General features: G+C 36.2%; 1 protein-coding gene across 7 annotated transcripts in view; it reads left to right on the top strand.

Moving 5' to 3' along the window:
* Positions 1 to 18,070, top strand: part of NAV3 (neuron navigator 3) — a 688,216-nt gene that overhangs the window by 152,324 nt on the left and 517,822 nt on the right. For 6 of the 7 annotated variants that reach the window (XM_039343281.1, XM_039343283.1, XM_039343282.1 and 3 more), the window contains exon 2: positions 8,858 to 9,248. In XM_039343281.1, the coding sequence (XP_039199215.1) occupies positions 9,177 to 9,248 (72 nt within the window). In that variant the 5' untranslated portion in view covers positions 8,858 to 9,176. Of the gene's footprint in view, positions 1 to 8,857; positions 9,249 to 17,513; positions 17,571 to 18,070 lie in introns of those variants that run through there. The other variant, XM_039343284.1, reaches the window with a different exon arrangement.

Below are 18,070 nucleotides of genomic sequence, written 5' to 3'. Positions count from 1 at the left end.
ATGACTCTCAGTTTGTGAACTTTTAAAACAGACCAAAAATCATGCTTCTCTCTCTTTACTACAGAGAATAACGGGAATGATAATAACTATTTTATAATTATAATTTAGAATTATAATGTCAGGTTTAACAGGACCAGGTGGGTTTATTTGAATCCTTGGTAAAATAACTTTTAAATAAAACTTTAAGGACTTAAAAATTTTGTTGGAATAAACACAAAAGGGTGATTAAAACTTTGTTTTTGGAGCAGTACAATTTTTTGGGAAAATGCTTTTGTTTTCAATTCTCTTAAAAACATGATAGGATGAGACTTTGGAAATTGGATAGTAAAGGGAACCAGAAGGAACTAAAATTACAGTTAAAAGAGAAGAAAACTTAAATTTGATTTACTGATACAAAATGAAACACTTCCATACTTTTTCCATGTTTGTATCCATATGACCTGGAACTGATCATCACTCCTGGAAAACGTTACTTGTTATTTGAATATAAAATTTATATTTATTTGGTAAAAACTACTTCAGCCTCAAAAAGTTCATTATACAGTAAATAATGCTGTGAAACTATTTTGAATTCTCTGGAGAGATGAAAAGTAGGGTAGAATTTGCACTTGTAAGGTTTTTCAGCTCAGAATCCTAATAAATTCCAATGAGACTCTGAACAGGAGGCTACTGAAAAAGAAACCGCCTTATTCTTTGATCAAAGCCAAAACCAGGTGTTTTCTAAACTCTTGTCTCTAACGCAGAGAGACAGAAGAGAAAAACACCCACTAATAATTTCCGCCTTTATAGCTAATGTACTTTCTCACGGTAATAGGCTAAAAGATTTCTTTTTTGCCTGAATACCTGTTTTCTTTATCTATCAGGTTAGTTCAGTAACAGCTTGTTACAAGGCTTATGCTTCAAATACACAATTACTGGCAGGCAGCCCAGATCTTTCTCCTTGAGTGGATACATTTGCAGTGATACATTTCAGGCTACAGCAAAAGCATTTAAAGTTACAACTAAGCTTTTTTTTTTTCCGTGGTCAGCTTTAAAGTTATCTCTGAGCAAAGTACAGAGCACAAACAAAAAAGAATTAACAGTGGGTGGGTTATACATAAATGATTATATTTTGATCTCTTCAGACTTTTAGTTCCATAACCTTGTTTCTTCCTCTACCATTTTTTATTTAATAGTCCTAACTACAAACTCTTTCTAACTACTGCCGTTCAGTCTTTATATTGTTGACAAACATAGTCCAGACTTTCCTTCCCCATTTTTGCCATGAAGTTGACACATGTCACCATAATATCTGGAAGGCCTGTTCTCTCAGCTTTGACTATTCATTCTGGCAAAATGAGACTTGGAGTTATACATCAAGAGGGCTTTTCCCTTAATTTTAAGACATTTTTAGACATTGGTTAAATGCACTGCATCTATTCATTCCTTTCAAGCTCAGGGTGACTTTAAAATCATGTTTGAGAGAGACATGAAAAAAAAGTTGTGAACATAATATTAGCAGGGGAGCACAAAGGGTATTCAATTTGCTTTTTAAAATGTTAGTACCAAAGTATCACAGGATTGATATCTACATCTTGCTTAAGCCTACTATATCTGCAGTATAAAAGTTCAGATGACCAGTAGATGCAACAAAGAGATATAGAAAGTCTCTTTATTGTCTTTAGTTCTAGTCCAGTTTTTTGTAGTCATGATCTGATACATATAACATAAAACAGGGCTTTTCAACCTTTTCACCCATTTTACCACTTTTAGGCTATGGCAATATCTGAGTGCCACCAGTCACCTAGCAAGGTATCAAAAACTTGATGACCCCCCCCAAAAAGGAAAAAAGTGATAAAGTACAGGTAGTCCTCGACTTACAACAGTTCACTTAGTGACTGTTCGAAGTTACAATGATACTGAAAAAGTTCCCCCCAAGCCACAGCCGAGCAAGACACCTGCCTGCCCACCTGGCAGTGCTCTTCCTTTTGTCCAAGGTTTTCATTGTTGTGAGCATTTCTGTTGAGGATTGGCAGCGGGGATGGGGTGGGGGATGTTTGATTTTTATTTTCCCCATCTGCTGGGTGGTTGCAGCAGGTTTTGGTCACTTCACATGACCCTGGGACACTGTGACCGTCATAAATATGAATCAGTTGCCAAGTATCTAAATGTAAAGCTCCTGGAGATAATGCAACATTCCAGCTAATTGGCACTTCTTCTGGGCTCAGCAGAAGTGCCAGGATCAGCACCGAGCTCCAGCTGGAGCCTGGCGCTAATCCTGGCGCTTCCATTGAGCCCTGACAGCCCCGAAGTGCCAATCAGCTGGAAAGTGGCCCTGATCCTGGCGCTTCCACTGAGCTCTGACAGCCCTGCAGCTCTAGCCATCTCTCGCTCAGACTTGTGTAGTGCTGCCACTGGTTCAGCTCATTCCCCTCCCCTGCTATCACTTTTCTATGATGGTCGCGTACCACCTGCCAGGTGCCAATGTACCACAGGTGGTACCCGCACCACTGGTTGAAAAGCCCTGACACAGAATAACAGAATTGGAAAGGACCTTGGAGGTCATTTAGTCTAACTCCCTGCTTGAGCAGGAGACCCTATCACCATTTCAGACAAATGGCTGTCCAGTCTCTTCCTAAAGTGATTGGATACCCACAACTTCTGAAGCAAACAATTCCACTGTTTTATTGTTCTCACTGTGTATAATCTTGTTTGAGTCTATATATTCAGATATATTGAAGCATTTAATACTCTTCTCTTCAAAACTGGTCAGAAGCTAGAGTAAAAGTTTTAGAAAAATTAAATTTTATAGAATTGTTTTATTTTTTATCATATTTTAATGTTTAAACAATATAAAGCAATCATAATTCCTTAATCTATTTTAGCAGAGGGAATTGGCAATTCACAACTATTTGAATATCATGTCTCATGTATGGGAAATATATCTATCCAAAATGGTTTTGCTATTTGCTGCTAATTTTACATATGACGCTTTGATATGTTTGTCATATAAGTCTCAAACATCTGTAAAGTGTCAAAGGGGCTCTGCCTTATCTATCTCTGTTGTCACTGAGTGATCATCTGGATTTGCAATCCACATATGGTAATCCTAACCAAATATATTATGTCAGTGATGGATTACTACACTCTGTGAAATATATCAAGTGTTGTTATGTTTATAAAATATATTGCTTTTAATCATTTCATTTTAGGGATAATATATTAATGGCATTTATTAATTCTAATGGTTGGTTTATTCTGTAACAACAATCATTCTGAATATGGTCAGCAAGATATATCTGAATGCAATTCTACCGGTTAATTGAGATGCAAAGCAATATAAAGCTACTGTAAATCAGGCAAAGGTTAATAATCAGGGAAATAAAAGTCTAATTGCATTGAAAGATAAGTAAATCACATTAGATAATAAGTTTAGTGGCAATAGACAAAGTCCTGCTCAGAGGGACATCTAAATAAAAGGACTTGGATTAATGCAATCAGTCTCATCTTGCCTTACCTGCTTTTGTGCCAAATCTATTTTATGTGAACGGACAACTACATGTCCCAGCATTCGTCAAAATTTATCATGTTGCCTAAAGCATCTAGTAGGATAAAACTGAAAGTGACTATATATGAAATGGTTATATTTGAAGATCTTTTACAGCCAATGAATTGCTGATGATTCCAATGGTGTTTACAGATCTACTTTTATTTGTTCAGAGACTTGTGTCACTAGAAATGAATGTAAGTTAACATCTATAGTTATTCACTTTCTAAACCAAAAGATATATTCATTCATTTATTCATACCCATTTACACCTTCCCAGCTGAAGCTGTTTCATAAGAATTAAAGTAGAAAATCCACCAGTCATATTAATTTATCTGATTATGCCCAACCGCTTTTATAATTTACATCAAGAGTCATAGATTGCTACTCTTCTTATGCATCTTGGTACTGTCTATTTGAGTAACATCACGTCATTTCATTTAGAGAAATAGTTCAGGTTTTGAAAACTGTCTACTACTTCGATGACTATCTTTAGTTTGGGTCCATGCTGATATTTTCCCAGAGACTGAATAAATCAAAATATTTCAGATGAAATCTTTCCAATCACACTTCTATACAAATAAATACCATGTGCCTGCAAACACACATGCATACACACATTATATAACAATAACAATAATAAGTTGGAAGGGACGTTGGAGGTCATCTAGGCCAAACCCCTGCTCAGGCAGGAAACCCAATACTATTTCAGACAAATGGCTCTCCAGTCTCTTTTTAAAAACTTCCAATGTTGGAGCATTCACCACTTCTGGAGGCAGGTTGTTCCACTGGTTAATTTTTCTAACTGTTAGGAAGTTTCTCCTTAGTTCTAGGTTGCTTCTCTCCTTGATTAGTTTCCATCCGTTGCTTCTTGTCCTGCCTTCAGGTGCTTTGGAGAATAGCTTGACTCCCTCTTCTTTGTGGCAGACCCTGAGATTTTGGAACACTGCTATCATGTCCCCCCTGTCCTTCTCTTCATTAAACTAGACATACCCAATTCCAGCAATCGTTCCTTATAGGTTTTAGCCTCCAGTCCTCTAATCATCTTTGTTGCTCTTCTCTGTACTCTTTCTAGAGTCTCAACATTTTTTTATATCATGGTGACCAAAACTGGATGCAGTATTTCAAGTGTGGCCTTACCAAGGCATTGTAAAGTGGTATTAATACTTCACGTGATCTTGATTCTATCCCTCTGTTAATGCAGCCTAATACTTTGTTGGCTTTTTTGACAGCTGCGCACATTGCTGGCTCATATCTAAGTGATTGTTCACTAGGACTCTGAGATCCCTCTCACAGTTGCTACTATTGAGCAAGGTACCCCCTATACTATACCTGTACATTTGGTTTTTCTTGCCTAAATGTAGAACCTTACTTTTTTCACCATTGAATTTCATTTTGTTAGATAGTGCCCAGTGTTCAAGTCTGTCTAGATCCTCCTGTATCTTAAGCCTATCTTCTGGAGTGTTGCCTATTCCTGCCAGCTTGGTGTCGTCTACAAATTTGATGAGTTCCCCATCTATCCCCTCGTCCAAATCATTGATGAAGATGTTGAAGAGCACTGGGCCTAGAAAAAAGCCCTGGGGCATCCCACTACACACTTCCCTCCATGTAGATGCAGTTCCATTGAGGACTACACGCTGGGTATGGCCGGTCAGCCACCTACGAATCCATCTGGTGGTGATGCTGTCTAATCCACATTTTTCTATCTTATCAAGTAGTAGATTGTGATCTACTTTATCAAATTCTTACTGAAGTCCAAGTAAATTATATCCACAGCATTCCTCTGATCCACGAATTTTGTCACTTGGTCAAAGAATGCAATAAGGTTTGTTTGGCGTGATCTGTTTCTGATAAACCCATGTTGGCTTTTAGTAATGACTTTGTTTGCCTCTAGGTGTTCGCTGATTTGTTGTTTAATTATCTTTTCCATAATCTTCCCAGGTATTGAGGTCAGGCTGATGGGTCTATAATTTCCTGGATCCATTTTTTCCCCTTTTTTGAAGATGGGAACTACATCAGCTCTTTTCCAGTCCTCTGGTAGTTCCCCAGTGCTCCAGGATCTTTGAAAAATATAGTTCAATGGTTCTGAGATCACATCTTCCAGTTCCTTGAGAACCTTGGGGTGTAATCCATCTGGTCCTGGTGATTTGAACTCATCTAGCCTGGATAGGTGCTCACTTACCATTTTCTTGCCTATCTTAACTTGTGTTTCTAATCTGTTTTTGATAAGTTGTACTGTTTTTTCCCTTTCTGTAAAGACAGATGCAAAAAATGAGTTAAATAGTTCTGCTTTCTCCCTGTTGCTTGTCATCTTCTTGCCACTTTCCCCCACTAATGTACCAATCATGTCCTTCACTTTTTTCTTGTTTTTTACATGTTGAAAGAAGCTTTTTTTCATTATTTTTGACTTTGGTCACAAGCCTTAGTTCATTTTGAGCCTTAACTTTCCTCACTTCATCTTTGCAGGCTTGAACTATTTGCTGATATTCTGCTTTAGTTATGTGCCCCTTTTTCCACTTTTTATACTTGTCCTTTTTATCTTTCAATTTATCAGAGAGTTCTTTATGCAGTCATGCTGGTTTCTTTTGAGAGCTGTTATTTTTCTTCTTTGTTGGTATTTTGCTAGACTGGGCTTTTATTATCTCACTTTTCAAAATTTCCCAAGCTTCTTGAGTTGTTTTCCCCTTGAGGATTCTCGTCCATGCAATTCTTCCCAAGCTCTCTCTAAGTTTATTGAAATTAGCTCTCTTAAAATCCAAGACTCTAGTTTGACTGTGTTCTATTGCTTGTGCTTCCATAATGTTGAATTCCAATATTGCATGAACACTTCTCCCCAAGGTTCCTGTGGCTTCAATACCTTCCATCATTTCATCTGTTAGTGAGGATTAGATCCAATATGGCTAATCCCCTAGTTCCTTTCTCTACTTTTTGGGAGACAAAGTTGTGTGCAAGTTTTGTTGGGAATCTGTTTGATCTTCCACTTGGTGCAGAGTTTGCCTCCCGGTTGATGTCAGGGTAATTAAAATCCCCCATTACTATTGTGATGTGCTTCCTACATACCTTAGTTAGGTGACTAGCAAAAAGTTAATCTATTTCCTGTGTTTGGTTGGGTGGCCTATAATTTACACCTATGGCAATATCATCCCCCCCCTTTTTATATTGAATGCATTCAAGACACTTTTCATCATTGTTGTGCTCTATTTCTGTAGAGATGTAATTATTTCTTATATAGAGAGCAGCTCCACCTCCTCTTTTATTTTGCACAGCGTATTGAACAGGCCACATACACATTAAATGAGTCACATAGTCATTGCATAAACAAACTGTACCTGCATGTTAACAGTTCTTTAGTTACTACATCTACATCTAAGTACTATTTTTCAATATTTTTGTAACATTCATGACTCTCTTTTCATAATTTTTTTTGGGGACACTTAAGCTTATAGTATTTGTTTCACTTTTACTCTTCAATATATCACTATAATTTCCATAGCCATCTCTAAAATACTTCTTCTAGAATTCTTTCATTTGAGATTCATGCCAAATTATTTCATTCCTTTTATTTATTTTTTAATTCCATCCACTTTGTTAGAGGCTATTTATTAGCCCTCTTCACCCACATCTTTATATCCATTAAATCACTAAATTTTGGTGGTGCTCTGTAACATTATAATTATCTCTTTGTTCCAAGCAGCTTCCAGATCTTCTATTAGTAGATTCATTTGTCTTCTAATATGTTTTCATATAAACTTTTCTCTTTTGAAATCATTCTATTTTCACAGTTTTTTTTTTACTTCTTGTGTGTCAGTACACTGCAGGTTTGCCAATTTAGTAACAGTATGCTGGTTTGCAAAGAAGTATCTGGATTAAAAACCTTAGCTTGCACAGAGTGACATGAATAAATTTGGTGTGATGAAAAATGTGCCAAATGTGGTTACTATAGCCATTACAAATAGCAGAGAATACTGCATTTGGCATGAATATAATTAAGACTACTAACCTAACTTATACCTTTTCTTACCCACAAGCTTTATGTGAACAAGTCAATTGATTGCTCCTAATAATATAAAATTGTAAATAATATTAGAGCAAAACATTCTGGTCTTGTGCCATTTAGCTTCAGATCACAGCCATTTTTGGTGGCTGTTTGATTTAAAGAATGCTACTCCATTTTAAATCTTATTATATGCAAAGCAATAGTCCAAAGAAGAATGAATAATGATCATGTTTAAAAATTATTTTGTTACTATACTTCTACAGAAGAAATGCCATATTTTGTTAAGATTATTCAATTAAAATGTATAAAAATAGCATTAAAGCTAAGTTTTTTTAATTGAATGGTTTTTCATTATTCTATGCAATTTAACAAGACTTCTAATTCATACCTGAGAATAATTCCCAGATATTTTGATTGTTGTTAGTTTTGTTACCTATTTTATTATTTTTATTAAATTATTGTTTTAATTGAAACGGATTTGAAACCCCTTCTTTTTTTCTTTGTGCCAATTTGGTTTTGTTATGTCTGCCATTTGCTTTGTTGCTTTGCCATGTTGTTTTCTTGCTTTAAATTGCTTTTAATTTAAGAGTCCTTTTGATATGTGACAGGTGGCAATTAAATCTAATAAAAATAAAAAAATAAATAAATATTTTAATATTTTGTAAACCACCCAGAGTCAATGGAGTCAGGTAACATAATAATAACAAAATAATTAATTTGTTATGTTACTGTAATAAAGTACAGTCTTTGTATAACTATTCATCTGTTTGTTACTGTTTTGACTTTTAGGCAAATTAGCCATGATAGTGGTGATACCACTATCTATACCTAAGTACCATTTTGATGAATGCATGTTGTTTTATTTTCTGTCCAATGGTCTCTCTTTCACTGTACTTTTCTAGGAATCAATTTCTGCTTGGTATCAGAATTTATCTGATGATAAAAGCACTATAAACTTTACAGAGGAACATGCCTAACTTGTGAGGAGATGCTTTATATGCAATATAAATTTATTTTTTTCTAGAAATTTAACATTCTGTTGGTTTTAGATGTAACTGAGGCAGTACTAGATTTACATAACAGCACCTTGCCAGCCTTGGCTAATCTCAAAAAGATAATTGTCTGGATAAGGTTAATACTTGAATAAGGACCCATTGTTATCATATCATATGATAATTGCACTTACAAAAGTATTTTTCAAATTGAAATACAATTTGAATAATATAATACAATACAATACAATACAATACAATACAATACAATACAATATACACTTAAGCTTTAACATGTAAGATATAATCCATTAATTATAATATTTGTTTCTTTCCCAATAGGTTCACCAGCAAAATTGTAACTTTCAAAAATGAAATTTTGTATAGGAAGAAACAGATAAATTGGAATTAAAGGTGTGAATATTCACTTCCCTTTGGATGTATCTGTTTTTAAAGACGATATGTTGATTCAGAAGATCCAGAGAGAGAATTGTGAAATTTATTTCATCTATTCAATCCATGGAATTTTAAGTTACCTCTTCAAGGCAGCAAATTTTCACAAAGTTGTGTGATGGATATAGCAGTGTGTCTTTGTGCCTGGAAACCTCACATTGTGGATTAGTCTGCTATCAATTCCATTTTGGGGGAAGGATTGGATGTTATGGATTTATCTTCAGAAATGAGTAGGCATGGAAGAAATCCATTCAGTCACAAGCTGGAAGATCAGAAGAAGGTAAGACTATTTTTTGTTCTATTTCAGTATTATTTTACAACATTTATTATCATTTATAAAATATTCTGTAAGTATGCTATTACGTACTATATAATTTTTACTCCCTAATAGTTGTTATTTGTGGAACTAATTTTATTACTATCTGATCATTGATTTCCAAGGAATCTTGAAATTATTGAGCAAATACGATTGGCAAAACATTCACTCTTCTACCATTTCTGATTCTGTGCCAAGGGTTTCTGTAATAATGATTATTATTAACTTTCAGGCTTAGCTCGTTTCAATATTTGATAACTTTCTGGGAAAATAAATGTTTCTCCACAGGTTCTAATATTAATTTATGAAAAGAACATCACCAGGTATTAATTAGTGTTATGTATGGAATGAGCAAAATTGTTGAATATGAATGTTTTAGAAATTATAATTTATTTGGGAGGAATATTTAGAGCTATTTATTTTAAATAGATCATTTTAAATTTTTCCTATGGATGCGTAAGCTGAATAAGTATTTCTATTTCTTTTTAAGATTTCATTTGCAGATAAACAAGCTTGTCTATTCAAGGTTTAAAAGTTTAGATTGCTGAATAGATGGCTATTCCTCTGCACTGAGAAGTCTGATGTTAGGTTTTAATTGGAACTGATTGAAATGCATGTTGAACCATGTACATTAAATGAATTAATGAATAAATAAATTCTACAAATTTATCTTATTAAAGTTCCTAGTTGCAATTGTTAGAAGTAAGGTCTTCATCCTGGTTCATCCAAGCCGGGAATAAATAAGCAAACATGGTGACTGCTTTGGGAAGAAGGTTACAGTTTATTGCAGAAAGATGGTTCTTCAGGAAAGTGCAGAGGAGAGAGAAGGGCAGAGAGCACAGAGAGAGATTGAGCACATGGGCAGTAGGTTTTATACCCCCCCTAGCCTTTTGTTTGGAATAGTTTCCTGTTCCTGTGGCATGAACCTTGAGACTGTTTCTGAGTGTTTGTCTAGGCCTTAATATCTGTGGTTTAATTCTGTTATCATATCCTGCTTCCCAGGTGATGGGGCTGACTCCTAGAGTTTGGGTGGGGTATGCAGATCTTCTCTTTTGTCTTCTTGATTGCTCTGGCTTCAACTTTCTGATGGTTTTACATCTGCATTTGTACAGGGCTAAAGTCTTGCTTGGGGCAGAGAGATAGATTTGGGGCCAAGTTTGGTTTTAAAAAGTCCTTTTGAGGAAAAATATATTTTTCTGCCCTTTTTAATATTTCCTTCTGGGCTAACTTTCATCAATCCCCCGCTTTGTGCCTTAAGTGTGTATTTATGACACACTTATTGGCACAACATTAAAATTGATCTGGTCAGGGAGACTTGGTAGACAAGCTTTTGAACTGTTAAGCAAAAGAAAAAAGAAAAAAGAAAAATAAGACATTAATGGAGGCAGCAGAAAAAGATCCCTTTAGTGGCTCCCAAAAGGGGAGCTTGCACCCATATAGTTCTAAAAGTCAGGGCAAAATTTTGTTAGGTGGAAAATAAATTTATAGTGTCCAATATTCTGTGCCAATCATTTTCAAATGTTGGATATCACCTTTAGCTTCCAGTCAGGTTTGCATACCCCCAAAAATTCTTCACAGCCATGGTTTTCCTCAGTACAAGGCTGCCCGTTTTCAGGGGTTGTTTCCTGCCTTAGCTCTTAATCCAGGTTTGTAATGTCCAATATGCCAGGCTATTAAATTTTTCTTTAAATTGCACATACTGAGCTCTAGGAATCCCAATCTGAGCCCAACAGTGCAAGATATTCAGGGCTGAAATTTGGGATTTTTCCTGTTGCTTCCTTAGTCAGGGCATATGAATTGCAAATCACCTGAGTGGGCTTGGTTCCCTCCCCCTTGGAATCTGTTGGAAGTTGGTCCCACAAAGCTTTGGTGCAATAGAGCAAAAATCAGCCTGGGGGGAACTTTACTGAAGGTAGGTTGAGGGGATAGACTCTGAATGGTGTGAATGGTGTATGTGTGCATGTGCAGCTATTTCTACAAAACAGGCAATACAAACATTCTGGAAAAGTTTTCCCTCCCACCAGATAGAAGTCCAAGGTGTTCAGTACTTGTTCTACCACTTATTCCCAAGTGCCATCTCTCCACTAATACATTCAGCTTGCTTGTTACAATACAAATGGGGCAAGAAAGAAAAGTTTACAATGAGTTTCCACCCTCCCCCCACAGTCTTAATTTTCTCTTATGAGGCTTCACATGGCACCAGGAATCCTTCCTTCTGCAGCTCTCTCAGGCATCTGGGGAAATGGTAGGACTTGGGAAGATGTTCCACTCAGATTGCATGGTGGCTTTTTAGTGGATGGCTGGATTCAAAACTCAATTCCATGGCTCAAACGGATGGAGGCAGCATCTGGGTCTGTGTGTTCTGCTTCCAAAGGCTTGGGAGAGGGTTTCAGGGCTGAAAGATACAAGAACAAGGTCTCCCCCCGCTTTCTGGGTGGACTCTACCAGGAGAGGCAGACAAAAGGATGGAGAACAAAGGGCAGGAAAAAAAATTGGGAGGGGGGTAGCTTGCAGACAGTTTGAGAATGCTGAAAACTCCAAATAATTTTAAAAGCCTAATATTTTAAGATGTGCAACTTGCCAAGGGTAGGAGAACATTTATTCTAAAATAGACCACATCGTTTTAGAGATTGAGAAATGCTTATATATTTGGGATAAGAAAAGTTTCATAGTAGCATCACCAATAAGTGATAGGATACGAAAAGTAACTTAAGGAAATTATTTCCCCACACAAGCAGACTTGAGCTTCAAAAGGCTCTTGTAGATAGACACACATTTTTCAGGGAAAGGATAGATAAAACACATACAGTAAATGCAAGTGAAACTTTTCCAACAGATAAACTTAAAACAATCCCTCCTGGTAACTTAAGGCTGTTCTTGAGCTTACACAGAGAAAGAGGAAAACAAACAAACAAACAAACACAATTCTTTTTCTTCACTCTGTTTGTTGGCCAGACAAACAGAGTGAGGTATTTCCTTTTTGTGGCTTATTTTAAGCAGAATTTCTAGCAGAATTTAAAATTCTTTTTCCTTTGGATTTGAAACAGTTAACAGTCACATTTACCTCTCACACACAGACTTTGACAAACATATATACACAAATACAAGAGAACAGAAGTCTTAGTTTTACACATCCTAGTCATTCCCAGCATAAATTTCAGATAACTCAAGTTAGGGAAGGCACATATTTTAAACATACCACGTGTTTGCATAGAGAAGAGATAGAGAGAGAGAGAATCACTATTTCTTATTTTCCCTTTTAAGTACCTTTATTTAGCCAAATTAGTTTCCCAGCAAGGCCCTAAGCAAAGTCTATTTTTTTCTATACACTACACAGTCGAAGTCTCCTTGTGAGACTTCTTTCCTAACAGTCGAAGTCTCCCTGTGAGACTTCTTTCCTAACCTAAAGGGCACTACACAGTCGAAGTCTCCTTGCGAGACTTCTTTCCTAACTCTGCTTTGCTTACAGGGCCTTACCAGCTAGTTGCCCAAATCCAATTATTTCATTCACTCATTCCATTTCATTTTCACACATTCTCTCCGTTTTCCCTAACAAAAGGTTCTATGCTCTGGCCAACCCCCATGCTGTCCAGGTTCTGCCAATTAAACAGATCCTTTCTGCGGCTAGGAAAGACCAGAAGCAGCAAAATCCAACTGTGATTGGAAAAAGAAGTCTTCTCACTCACACAAACAGAAATACACACATTTTCTTTGTTCCCCTGGGCTTTAAACTTAAAATTTAGAGGTACTCACCTTCATCTTCTTTCCAAAGCAGCCCTTGAGCTCAAACTCTCAAAACTCCCTTTACTACCCTAGCTCCACATGGGCAAGGCCTGGGAAACCCATCCACAGACACAAGGGGGTCTGCTGCCGGCAAGATGGGGCTTACCAATCTCAGTCCATTGGAGAGGTTAGCTTGGAGTCCCATCTCGGGGTGCCAAATTATTAGAAGTAAGGTCTTCATCCTGGTTCATCCAAGCCGGGAATAAATAAGCAAACATGGTGACTGCTTTGGGAAGAAGGTTACAGTTTATTGCAGAAAGATGGTTCTTCAGGAAAGTGCAGAGAGAGAGAGAGAAGGGCAGAGAGCACAGAGAGAGATTGAGCACATGGGCAGTAGGTTTTATACCCCCCCTAGCCTTTTGTTTGGAATAGTTTCCTGTTCCTGTGGCATGAACCTTGAGACTGTTTCTGAGTGTTTGTCTAGGCCTTGATATCTGTGGTTTAATTCTGTTATCATATCCTGCTTCCCAGGTGATGGGGCTGATTCCTAGAATTTGGGTGGGGTATGCAGATCTTCTCTTTTGTCTTCTTGATTGCTCTGGCTTCAACTTTCTGATGGTTTTACATCTGCATTTGTACAGGGCTAAAGTCTTGCTTGGGGCAGAGAGATAGATTTGGGGCCAAGTTTGGTTTTAAAAAGTCCTTTTGAGGAAAAATATATTTTTCTGCCCTTTTTAATATTTCCTTCTGGGCTAACTTTCATCACAAGGAAAGTTTATAAATGCACTTTGATACATTCCAGTGGATGTACCATATTTCTATAAAACTTAACTTTCAATTAACATAAATCAAGAGATCTGTACATAACAAAATATGTTACATTTAGATTATCACATCTACTATACTGTACTTTTAATTGTTAAATGTTCAGAACTGAACATGTGCAGAAGGCTAGAATGTTTGTCCAGAAAGTGGATGCTTATTACTAATGATTGGGGTTAAGTTCTGCTATTTCTGTCACATGGGGATCAGTGCATACTTAATTAGCCTATATGTGAAATAGGCAGTTTGATTATGGTTCATTCTCAACTTCTGTCTATTAGCTTCTCACTTAATTGCAATGATAAACTGAATGGCCCAAACACAGATTTTTAGGATTACTTTATCAATTCAGTTTGGAACTCAATGTGATTGCTTTGAATGGAAACAGCTTTCAGAGATTTTTGTCAAAAATCTTGCCAAGCTGTTGGCTGATATCCTAATGGCAGAAACTAAATGTAGTTCCTTCTGCAATATAAAACATGTATTGTGCCTCTGAATGTTAAAACAATGATAATTTCAGAATAATAAGTATGTATTATATAAGCAGAACATTTTCTTAATAATTTTCCTAAATGATATAAAACAAAAACCTCTGACAAATTGTAGGTGACAGCACATTAAGTACATATGTTGTCGTTTAGCCCGTTTATGATTAAACAGGGACTATAGATTGATCCTATCCTTTCCCCCAATGTGATTGTTATACACTCCAGCAGATTTAGGTAAATTGCAGAATTGTGGCTGCTTTTCAAATATTGTTTTAAAGTTTAGCTATACTGTTTCAGTATTTTGCTGGCATTTTTTATTGCTTTACTTGTGTTTCTAAGCACTAGTTATATAGATATTTGTTTTATTGGATTGCTGAAGGCTTTCCCTGAGATGGGTGATCATATACATTCAGTTAAAAAACAAAAATAAATAATGTTTTAAAAAGGTATTATTTTATGGTTGCAATGTTATTGAGTACAACCCATTTGTCTGTCTGTCTCTCTCTCTCTCTCTCTCTCTCTCTCTCTCTGTGTGTGTGTGTGTGTGTTCCTTCTTAAGAAATACGTCCAGATTCCTTGCCATATGGATTTTATGGATTTAAATAATCTATTTTGAATTTGAGTACAAGTTGGTAAAACTGGAGTTATTTCTTCTACTGAGTTCCTACATCTTGTAGGAGGCTCAAAGGCCTTCCCAGGTTGTATCATTTATCCATTCATCTACTGCCTTTCTTATTTTAAAAAATAATGCAAGGTGGCAAATATGCATAATGCTCCTTCCTCTTCTTATTTTCCCCACAACAACAATCCCGTGAGATAGATTGGGCTGAGAGAGAATGACTTTCCCAAAGTCAATCAGCTGGTTTTCATGATTAAAGTGGTATTAGAACTCACAATCTTCTGGTTTCTTTGCATCCAAATGCTTAAGCACAGACACTTCGCTTTGTGAAGATAACCTGGGAAAGCTTTTGCAGTGTAGGAAGTCAGTCCCCTCCCACAGAGAAGGAAATATTTTGGGGGATATTAAAAAGGCAGAATATTATATTTCCCCAAAGGAAAGCAGACCCAGGTTTTCTTATAACCCCAAACAGAAACTCAGCAGGCCAGGTCTGTAGAAATGCAGATTTGATAATCCCATTCAGAAAGTCTGAGGCCCCATTCATGAGCAAATACTGCCTGCAGAAATCCATTCAAGACAGGATCTTTTGAAATCCCTTGGAGCAAAATAGATAGCTAACAATAGCAGAGTGATAGGATTAGAACCAGCAACCTCTCCTCACCCATCCAACACAGGACATAGCCATCAGCCACAGCCCCAGGAAAGCAAGACATGACCTTCAGGACATAATAGGATTGACCCACCACCATCAGAATACAAAAAGGGCACACTCAGACTCAGGTCAAAGTACATGACACAGGAAATACAAAGCCACAGAAACAGGAACAACTCCAAACACAAAAACCCAAGAAGATATAAAAACCCACCACTCCCAGCAACATGTGGTCAGCTACTCCAGAGCCACATGTCTTGTGGGTCTGCTCTTCAATAAACTACAACCTTCTTTATAAAGTAGTCTCAATTTTGTTTATTCCTGGCTTGAACTGGACCCTGATGAAGATTTTTCTTTCAACAGAAGCAACTGTCTTAAGCTTTCTATGCATGCCATTGCCTCAGTGTTTCATGGATGATCACTTTGCACAGCTCTTTAAAATGTTTTGGAAAGTCTTAATGTTAAGTAATATTTCAGACTTCAGAGAATATTGCATCCTATGAACAGGGGACCAGTTGGAAAGCTTCCTAGAGTTGTTAAGAAACTACTACAATCTCTGACAAACGGAAATAGGTATCCAAACTAATTTAGCTAATACAATTTAGCTGTGTATGTATTTTCTCTAAACCTCTCTGACTACTGGGAAAAAAAACAGTGTGCTTTCCCCTTCCCATTATGAGAACAAGAGAAGGCAGCTTTCAGAGAAAATCTAAAGTTATTAAAACTTTAAGATTCTTTAGAAATCACACAAAAACATTTGCCTTTTACAAAGAAATATTTCAGGAAATCTCTTCCACCCTGAGATACTATACTTAACACAGTTTTGACAAACACCTAGTCCATTTCACCAACAAGCACACATGAATTAATGTTTTTATTGGATCCTGCAATATTTTTATCATAAAGAGAAAAATATCTTTATTCTGTCTCTCCCCCCTTCCCTCTTCCTTTTTCTAGTAAGAACATAATTTAAATGCACTGTACAGAATTTCATTTTCCACACTGCATCTTCATTATTTGCTAAATAAGTAAATGAAACAGCAAAACTGCTTATAAAGCATAGCAATAGCAATAGAATTTAGACTTATATGCCACTCCATAGTGTTTTATAGCTGTCTCTGAGCGGTTTACAATGTCAGCATATTGCCCACAACAATCTGGGTCCTTAGTGTAAAGATCTGGAGATATTTGAGATTTGTAAGGATGAAAACTCAGATTCTATTTGTGTATTGAATAATGGTGTTGATAACTTCAGTCTTTTAATAATCTGAGTCCCAGATTTATTTAAAAACCTTTAGCGACTGCAGAATTGAAATTATATAACATTGCATGCCTGGTTGCAGTGATTATTCAGGTAGATGATTATTCTTTATCAGTATTGATAATGATGGCTAATAGAGAATAGATGAAATTCTATAATACTAATAATAATAGCAACAACAACAACAACAATAATAACTTAATATTAAAATAAATATTAATTTAGTAATACCTCAATTATTACATTGTCATCTGCTTGCATTCTATTGTAGGATCAGCAAGTATGTTTGTTTATTTGTTTGGAATTATCCAGTTAATGCAGAATTAATTTATGAGGTATGAGAACTTTGTATAACTGTTGATACAATTTTCCAGATAGCTTTGCATCTTTAAAAGTCATGTTAATCTTGGGATGTCACAGCATGTCAAAGATTATTTCAATTGTACTCAAGTCAAATAAAGATAATCCACAAAATATTCCATTATGACAGGTTTATTTGAAAAGCCCACATTCTTTACTTGGGATGCTGTTGAACTGTGCTTGGTTATTGAATATTCCTACCCTTTATGTATCATTACCTCTTCCCTTCAGTTCTGAACTTTCAGGACAGTTGCAGAAAGTTACAAAAAAGCTGGACCTAGAAGATACATGCTATCCCATCACAGTCCATATATGGATAATCTCCAAGCTTCTCCAAACTTAACCATTGGCATATTAGAAGGTATAATTTTGTTTGTTGGTCATTAATACATATATACATACATATTGTCATGGCTCATTTCGCAAACCCTGCTCATGGCCAGACAAGAAGCAACGGAGGAGGGACTGGGTTGGAATGCAAGGGAGGGGGGCAATTGAATGCAAACATATAGATACATAGATACATCTTACATTACACATATGTGAAACAATAATATTTCATATTATATACTGTGGTCCTTCTCTAGACTCTGTTTTGTTCCCATAAGACTTGTGGTTTACTTTCCCAACATTTTTCCTGCTTTCTGAGCTGAAAAGGGACCGATTCATTTAACTGATTGAATTCAAGCTCAGCAAGAGCAAGACTTGTGTGCTTTAAATCAGGAAAAGAGTGATGGTGTTTGACTTTCCAAAAACATAGAAGAAAAGAACAGATAGTACAGAGAATGGAATTGATGTGGAAAGAAAGCCAAAAGCCAAGAGTTCTCCAGCAAAGATATTAGTTATATCAATAGCCAAAAA

The sequence above is a fragment of the Crotalus tigris genome, unplaced genomic scaffold, assembly GCF_016545835.1.
Source record: "Crotalus tigris isolate CLP2741 ecotype Arizona unplaced genomic scaffold, ASM1654583v1 scf7180000017836.1595184, whole genome shotgun sequence".
NCBI classification, from domain to species: domain Eukaryota; kingdom Metazoa; phylum Chordata; class Lepidosauria; order Squamata; family Viperidae; genus Crotalus; species Crotalus tigris.
Note: the sequence above shows the minus strand (reverse complement) of the source record. Positions and strands in the feature narration are given on the sequence as shown.